The following is an 8,435-nucleotide window of genomic DNA, read 5'->3' as shown; positions in this document are numbered from 1 at the left end:
AGCCGGGCCAGGCCGCGGGGCCTCTGCGGCCTACAGCTGGGGAGGTGACGTTGGGTTGGAAGAGGCGTCAGGGATCTTTTGGTTCCAAGCCCTCCAGCCTGGCCTTGAGCACTTCCAGGGATGGGGCACCCACGGCTTCTCAGCAGCCTGTCCCAAATGTCAGCTTCTGAGGTCCTGCAGCCCTCCGAGCACTCTCATCGTCTGCTCTGGACCCAACAGCTCCATGTATTAATACAGGACCCCAGAGCTGAACACAGCCCCAGCCACCCCCCATGGACATCACTGAGGTCTCTCCAGAGCAAAGCATTCGGTGGCTTTTATTGAGGAGAGGGGCAAGCAGGGACGGGTTCATCCCCTCTCCCATCCTCTCTGAGGGTCACACATCATCACTCCCCAGCCTCGGGGAGCTCAGGAGAGCAGCAGGGCTGCCAGGAGGCTGGGCAGCAGGAGGCAGCCACCAGCAAGGCTGGGGGGAGGCTGGGGAGAGCCATTGCAGAGATCGGTGTCACAGCAGTGGATGCGGACCCCCGGCAGCTCCTGCTGCTGGCAGTGACGGGAGGTGGCACAGCCGCTGGTCAGCAAGATGCCCAGGACCACTGCAAGGCAAGCAGATGGCAGAACATCAGGGATGGAGGCTGTGAGGTTTGGGGTTTGCTTTGGACTGGTTTGAGCAGCTCCCCCTGCCATGATGGCCCCGCCATAAGGTAGACTCACCACTTTCAGTCTTAATGCAGAACCGGTGTTTGAAGCCCTGATGGGACTGTGAGCAGGTGATCACCTCTGGGTTCGAGCACCCCGTGTCCACGTACTTGGTGCCAACAATGATGTTGCAGCCGTAGCACTGGAGCCCAGACACTGAACGAGAGCATATGAAACAGCTGGATTTTTCCAGGGGAAAACACTTGGGCTCCTTCCTAGCTGCTCTCTAACGAAGCATTTGCAGCGTTCTCTGCCTTGCCAGGTTGCATTAAGCACTGAGTCAGAGACTAAATCTGCCCGTCACTTGTTTACCCATTGGGCACAAAAACACAAAACCAACTCCCACTAGAGGTCAGTAAGAAATCAAAGATTAGCAATAAATTTGAGCTGAGATCCAACAGTGGAAACAAGGGAGCTTTGAAGCAGGGTTTGAGAAGAATAGGTGGAACCTCCAAGCCTTAGATACCATCAAGCTCAACTGCTCTCAGAAACAGCTTTTGCCTGTTTCTACAAAATTCTCTGGTTCAAGCACAGTTTGGTTTCCTCCTGCTTTTATCACAGAGCCCATCAGGGAGGAAAACTAGCCCAGAATCAGGAAAGAGAGAATAAGAGCAGATGCCTCAGCAGTTTGTCCCCATAGAGCTCTGCATAGGGCAGCTCAGCCCTGTCCTGCAGGGACAACGGCAGTGCCTGAGAATGGCTTCCCCTAAATCAAAATAGGAATTGAGCCATTTCTCGCATTCCATAAAAAAAATTAAAAAGGAGATTCTTTTCCATCATCCATAGATTTTAAGGCAAATGCAGTACGTGATTCCTGTGTTTGCTAATCGCAGAAATCACACTGCAGGCTTCTTCTTGCCATTGCCTTCCCCCTGCCTCAGAACGATGCCTCACAGCCCTTCCCCAGCCCCTGTTCTTTTGCTCCCAAAGCATTTTCAGGTGCTGTGTGAGCCTCCCCGGGCACAGCAAGAGGTTCACTGGGGAAGGGAAGCTGCTGGGATTCCAGCTGCTGGCCCACGCTCCTCACCCACCTGCCCTCGTTTTATACAAAACACAATGACGTTGTCTCTCTTCCTAAAACCACCAACATGGCAACATGCAGCTACATCACTCGAGGTGGGAATTCCACCAAATCCACCCCGAGAATAAATCACACGTTAGCAAGCGGGGTTTGAGGTGGACGCGAAAGACCACAAAGCACTCTGCACCCATCAGTACTTACCCTCTGGGAGGACAAACACCACGGTCAGCAGAGAGAGGATCCCATGGGCACCTCCAGGCATGTGTCCTGAGAGCATGGGGGCACGGGCTGCCTGTCCTCCCAGCTTCCACACACCGCTGGCTTCCCACCTGCAAGCCCTGTGTCGAATAAAGGCAGATCAGCAGGTCTGGCTGCTCCCTGCTCCTCCAGCCCCGTGGCACTGAGTCCTGTTATGTCGACGCTTAATTTCTTCCTTTTCCTCCCGAGAAATTCTCTGATTCTCTCAGTTTGTGCACAGACGTGAGCGCGTCTGTGCTACCCTCGGTTATTTCTGTCCTATTTCCTCTGTCCACGATCGCTTCCCATTAATACTACTGTGCAGCAGCTCTTGGAGAGAAATTCTCCCTAATCAAGATTTAGTTTTAAATCCACTTCAAAATCCTCTAATTCAGTTGGATTAGGCAGAAGGGGTTTGGGGAGATGTGTGTTTTTACTTTTTTTTCCCTCTTTCTCCTCTCTGAGCTGTCTCTTCTTCGCAAACAGACCCACTGGCTCTGTGACATATTCGATTTAAAGAGGGGAGGAATATTTTTATTAAGAAGAAGCAGTCAACTCATTTTAAATCCAAAGCTTGGGATTCTCTGACAAAGCAGAGCCACGGGGACGGCTGTGGGGTTAAAGCGGAAACCTGATGGAAGTTGAGGTGGGTTTGGATATATTTTATGCATCTGTTTCTTAAAACAGTGAGATGCCAAATGGGGCTAAGCCTCGGGGAGCCCAGCTAGGGCTGCTCGAGGTGAGGGTCAAGGCCACGAATGCGGCAATGCACACAGCCCTGTGGGTCAGGATCAGCATCACAGCCACGTGGGACCCCACGGATATCACCAGCCACAGGATCCATCCCCAGACCACCACTGGCTCCCCCAGCAGCGTCCCCATGAGCAAAGCCTGAGCTCTGAGTGGAGCTAATGGGACTTGGAGAGCTAATGCTTACTAATAAGAGAGCGCGACTGAATGCATGGGATTAAAAAATTAAAATGACAAAATAAGCTGCTTATGCGGTGCATCCTGCAACCACGTACCAGCACCTGGAATTCACCCATTCAGGACAGCCTAGGGCTGATAGGAGACCCCGGCCCAGTGGGCATCTCTGCTGCCAGCCAAAGCCCCCAGGCAGGCAGACCCACCTCCATCCCAGCATCTTCATTAGCCAGCATACTCATTAATATTTCACTGGGAGGCAGGACAAAGTTTTCCAAGCGTGGACACCTACAGATACAGGGGTAGCAATTAGCACCTGGGAGAGGTGCCTAAGTAATGCAGCTCGTTTATTCAAATCACTTAAACCACCCACGGTGCCTCGCTTGCTTCAAAACAATGTTATTATAGCGCATCTCACCCAGCAGAGCCTGAAAGCCTGGGGGAAAAGGGATAAAATGCAGGAAATTGGATTGATTTAAACACATGCATAAATCAGAGCATTCAATAAGGAGGGGAAGCTAACTTTTAATCCCTTAATAAACTCATTGGTGTCTGGCAGGGGGAGAAGCAGCCCGGGCTCTGATGAAGTGATGCTGAAGAAATGCAGAAGTGATGCAGAAGCTGGAGACCACGCACACCTTTGGGCACAGCACCTGGCTCTGCAGCCTCAGCCAGCAAAGCCACTGCTCCATAGCAGCACCAGGTGGCCCGTCCCTGCAAGGCACTGAGATGGAGACCCAAAAAAAGCCAGCGGGGCAGCTCATGGTTGTGCAGCACATAGGGAGATACACATTCCATTGCAATGGTGGGAAGAGCATCATGGGGCCACATTTGTGCCTGGTCCCCAGGCACGGGGCACCGTGTCGATGGCATGACTGCTGGTGATGCTGAGGCTGGGCTGAGCCAGGAGTTTTGTTTGCTTGCTTTGTTTCCTTGGAATGCGGGAGGGAAAGATCTTTAAAATTTTTGGGGAAAAGGAAAAACTAACAAATGAGCACAAACCAACCTGGAAACAGTATGCATTTATTTTAACTTGTCATTAGCTTTCCGATGAGATTCAGAGATTTGTCAGAGATTTTTGGGTTAGGAAACTGCCATCCTGCCCCGACTGAGAAAGATTTGATTAGCAAATCCCCCACTACATTCATGTTCTCACTTAAACCTTTGCGATACCCAGAAAGACGGCTCAGCCCTGCACAGATTAGATGGGTTAGCCAGCAAATCCTGCTTTAGAGCTCATCCCCAGCAAAGACAGAACTTCCCGCTGAGCAGTCCCTTTCCTGCGCACAGCCCCATTCTCTACGCCCCAAAAATATCGCCCCTTTTTACCCCCCAACATGGATTTTGTGCTCGGGCTGCTCCAGTCTCCTGTTCCCTGCAACGCAGCCTAGACGGGAATCGAACTCGTGACTCCCGGAGCCTCTCTGTCGTCGTGCCGCCATTAGCGAGGCGGAGCAGAGGCGCCCCCCGCCGGTCAGAGCGATTTGGCCGTCGAAAAGGCTCCAGTGCCTGCGCTCTGATTGGATGGCGGCGATGAATACATTAACTACGCCGTAAACAGAAAGTATTTGTGTCATTTAACGGAATCTACAGGATTTAAAACACTTGTAAGGGCTTAATTATTTTGGGGAACAAATAAAAGCTTTTTCAGAGCGAAGAAAGGGGCAGGAAATTTTTCTCACCCTGTCCTGAAGAGAAAGCATTCTTTCAAGGTTTAAATAAGGCCATAAGAAAACGCCACAATGTGTTGTATGAAAGGAGAGAAGGTTAGCACTCCCCTTGATAAGGATGGAAGAGGCCCTAGTGGCCTATACAACACGCATACGGTTAAGGCACTGCCACCTACTTCGTGGCATCTAACCATGTTTTTTTCGCTCTATTTTCCCCCACCTCCCTGGGAAGCCTGAAACGAAACCGTTTTCCCCCTTCCTTAACACAGCGACTTTCCTCTGCCCTGCACCGCCAGCTGGTAACAGAAGTACAACACAAAGCGCTACTGAATCGACACGAGAAATGCTCACAGGTGGAACACGGCAGCTTCCCTGCACTTACAAAGCACAGCCACGTCCTGCGCTTAAGGAGCTTCACCAGATGGGGGGGACTGAACTTCATGAAGTCATTTTAAGAAAAGTGATCACTTCAGTGCCACGGTGGAGCCATGCAGGAGAGGTCTGTGCTGTGATTTTTACTTATTATCAAGCAGGAGGTTGACAGCAAAACAAACAAGCCATTATCCACCTTATGGCAGAGCCTTTTGGAGGAAGCTAAGCTTTTCATTAGCAATCCGCAACCCTGCATCATCATCGAGCCTGCCTTGCACGTGCTGCACAGAGGGCAGCAGGACTTCATCATAGCTCAAGGTCTCTGTCAGGGCTTGTACTAATGCTGCCCCTGCAGAGGATACACCTTCAGCTCACTCCTTACTTTCCTCAAACGCTCCTTGCTTCGCAGCAGACGTAAGCACAGCTGGTTCCCCTCCTCTCCCCTCTTCAGTCAGCAGAGTTCCTACAGAAATACCTCCTTTTAAACCTGATTTTAAGGGAGGCTGCTAAGGAAACGCAGCAGCCCTGCCTGCAGCGGTGGGGTTGGAGCTTCATCGTCCTCGAGGTCCATTCCAACCCGAGCCATTCTATGATTCTATGACGACACAAACACTGCACAGTACTACAGTTACCAACAAGCATACACAGAAAATCCCACCTTTTTATTATGGCATATGGCATTTGTTTGGATGTGTAAACACTACGTGGCTATGACAAAAGAGGAAAGAAATACCAGCGCTGAAATAGATACAGAGTCATGCCATTATCAGTACAGTTTCATACGATGGATTTTCAAAATACAAAAGTCTGGGGTTTTTTTTCTTTTTTACATTGAAATAATTTTACAGTGTTGTGTGAGCTTCCTTTTATCCAGAAGAAAAAAATAAAATATGCTGAGAACAACTACAAGCAGAATTCATTTTAATGGTTAACAGAAGAAATGTAACTTTGCTCTAGAACAGCATCTATTAAACACACGTAACAAGAGGTAAGCAACTATACAGAAGGTAAGAGGAGATTTCACCACAGGAGTCAAGTCAGGGGGCAGGAAGGGGGAAATCTGGAACTGCATGGTTTTATTTGGTCACAAAGTTTGAGCTGAGTGTTTAAAATGAAGCACCCTTGAAGATGCAGTACTCCTATTTAAAACAATACAGAAACTTCCAAGAGACTAAAACCTACATTCTGAAAAAATAAAAAATTAGACATTTAAAAAAAAAAATCCACGCATCTCTAGGCTCATGACTTAACTTACTGTCACAAAGCAGGCTGGCAGCTCTTCCTTAAGCAGCAGCAGTGCCCAGAAGTAATGCCACCATAAAGTACAGTATCTTTGGGTGTCCGACACCAGGCTGACACTCGTAACGCGATGTCAGAACGATCCATTTGTCTGCCAAAAGATTAGGCAAGGAAAGGAGACACTGCATCTTTTTTGTTGTTTTTTTTTCCTCCCCACCATGCTGCCCGGTTCTAGCAAAGAGCTAAGACGTTTTCTTTGGGCCAAGACTAACAGAAACCACTTTATCAAATATTCTTCAGGTTTCCTGCCAAACTGGATTTATTATTCTCATGTGGTTTTTTAAATTTTTTTTTTTAAAACATTTTTTTCCTGACAGTCTCTCAAGTGATGCTGGAACGTTTAACAGTCACTCTTCCACAGTTTAATTGTTTTGTCGTTTTCTAGCGCTGCTGATGCAATGATGTTTTCTGTTGGGTGGCAAGCTGTTGAGATTACAACATCTAAGCAAGAAGAAAAAGACACACAAACATTATTTACAGCAATGAGATCAGGTTCATAGCACACATTTCTGAAAACGAATCTGTACTGCTGCTACATGTTAACACAGCATTGCCAAGTTGCTATTCCCTTGTTGCAGTTAAAAACACCTTATTGGACATTCACTCTGTTTATGGGATGGGAAGTTATTTGCTAGCAAAAAAGTATCCCTTTCGTGGGCTCCCCAGCTTGAGAGCAGTAGCTGGAACGTGTTTTACTCAATATTTAGATAGCACTTAGTCTTCAGCAACTTGCTCTAAGTCTAAAAAACAAAAGCTTGCTGCCACTGCATGAGCTTGCAGCCTAAACCAATGGTCCTGCTAAGGAGTAAGCATGACTAAATTTTGCATCACAATTCCTTCTAGTTCATGCTGATGGAATGTTCCTATGGAGCTGAGACTGAAGTCCTAAGCAGGTGACATCACAATACATACTCAAATCTGCCTTCAAGAAACAGCCAACACAAGCACAGACAACAGAACCATGTCAGCTCTTATCCTTCCAAGAGCTGCAGCTTTAGAAGGTGTCTGTAAGCAACTCCAAGCCATTCATATTCTGAGCCACTTAAATATCTTAACCAATTCTGAACTCAAGTCTCTTTTGCACGCTGATTTCAAAGCTGTTACGTTGAACAAATTAACATTTGCAATGACATAAAAGAGTTTGTAAAAAGAAGTGAACATTTAGGGCTCAATCAAGCCTCAGCCAAGACCTCAGATTTAGTAGGTCTGACAGTGGAAACAAGAAAACACCAATGCTAACACCAAAGCCCTCATTACAAGCTGACATGAAGGATATTCTATCAATAAAGACAGAATGCTCTTTCCTACCTGTGTGCCCTTGTAATTTCTGTACAATCTCTTTTGTCTGAAGGTTCCAAATGTAAACCAGGTTGTCTTCTGAACCGGATACAATCCACTGGAGGGACAAAGGAAAGACATTTTAATCTCTCTTCAACAATATGCAACAGCTACTTCTCGCCAAACACTTCACTGCACTACATTAGAAGGAAGGTCCAACACCACACGACTGTTTGATGCAGTTCACTGTCTCTCAGAGCCTTCAGAGCATACAGGCAGCAGAAAATTTTGTTCAATCTCTTTTAAAGGAGGAAAACTAAAGGAGTGAAAGATGCTGAGGTGGTTCTACACAAGAGTTAATGTGCTACTCTGCTAATGTGTCCCACCACCTCAACCAGAGCACACCACCTACCCTCAGATAGCAGACAGATGTTTGCCATCACATCAGCCTTGCACATCCCGTGGAGAAAAGCAGTAAGAACTGCACATCAGTAAAAAGCAGCCCATGTTAAACACTAACCTTTCCACCAGTAACGGAGAAATTGGCAAATATGCAGTACTTCTCATTTTTGTGTCCTGTGTACGTCTTCAGGCACTGGAAGAGAAGAGCCACAAGGCACAGGCACAGTTGAGAAGTAGCTTTCTCACAGCCACGGACAAACTCTCTTGTCACAGCAGATTAAATATATCTGCCCAGGCTTCCCACCCTGCCAGCTTATCTAAAGGATGCAGAGGGCATCTCTGCACTACTACTACATAGTTTTGAGGAAAGAAGGAAAATAAGAAAGCCCTCAGTTTGTCACTTCCCCCTGAGAAAAACAGCAAGAGAAATTTAATGCTGACAGAAACACAGAAATGCAGCTGCATTCAGTGTTTTGGGGCTATGCAGGAGCACGAGCCTTTTTTCCTTCCCCCCCCAAAAGGTATCTTTGAAA

General features: G+C 47.7%; 2 protein-coding genes and 1 non-coding gene across 3 annotated transcripts in view; 1 reads left to right on the top strand and 2 right to left on the bottom strand.

Moving 5' to 3' along the window:
* Positions 1-74: 74 nt before the first annotated feature.
* LOC104913685 (ly6/PLAUR domain-containing protein 1-like) lies at positions 75-5,503 on the bottom strand. Its single transcript, XM_019621498.2, has 4 exons — positions 5,306-5,503; positions 1,922-2,058; positions 715-855; positions 75-596 (listed from the first exon to the last, which is right to left on the bottom strand). The coding sequence occupies exons 2-4, from the start codon at positions 1,995-1,997 to the stop codon at positions 409-411; spliced, it is 405 nt and encodes a 134-aa protein (XP_019477043.1). The 5' UTR covers positions 1,998-2,058; positions 5,306-5,503; the 3' UTR covers positions 75-408.
* Positions 4,626-4,753, top strand: LOC116217306. Its single transcript, XR_004161694.1, has one exon. It is a non-coding gene; the product is annotated as a U6atac minor spliceosomal RNA (small nuclear RNA).
* A 324-nt stretch (positions 5,504-5,827) lies between the features above and the next one.
* WDR5 (WD repeat domain 5) overlaps positions 5,828-8,435 on the bottom strand; it is a 10,245-nt gene continuing 7,637 nt past the window's right edge. The window contains exons 11-13 of the mRNA XM_010720984.3: positions 8,021-8,095; positions 7,531-7,618; positions 5,828-6,663 (exon numbers count right to left, since the gene is read on the bottom strand). Of these exons, the coding sequence (XP_010719286.1) occupies positions 6,563-6,663; positions 7,531-7,618; positions 8,021-8,095 (264 nt within the window). The 3' untranslated portion in view covers positions 5,828-6,562. The remainder of the gene's footprint in view (positions 6,664-7,530; positions 7,619-8,020; positions 8,096-8,435) is intronic.

Source organism: Meleagris gallopavo, chromosome 19, assembly GCF_000146605.3.
Source record: "Meleagris gallopavo isolate NT-WF06-2002-E0010 breed Aviagen turkey brand Nicholas breeding stock chromosome 19, Turkey_5.1, whole genome shotgun sequence".
Taxonomy (NCBI): Eukaryota; Metazoa; Chordata; class Aves; order Galliformes; family Phasianidae; genus Meleagris; species Meleagris gallopavo.
The sequence above is the reverse complement of the archived record's forward strand: the minus strand, read 5'-3'. Positions and strand labels throughout refer to the sequence as shown.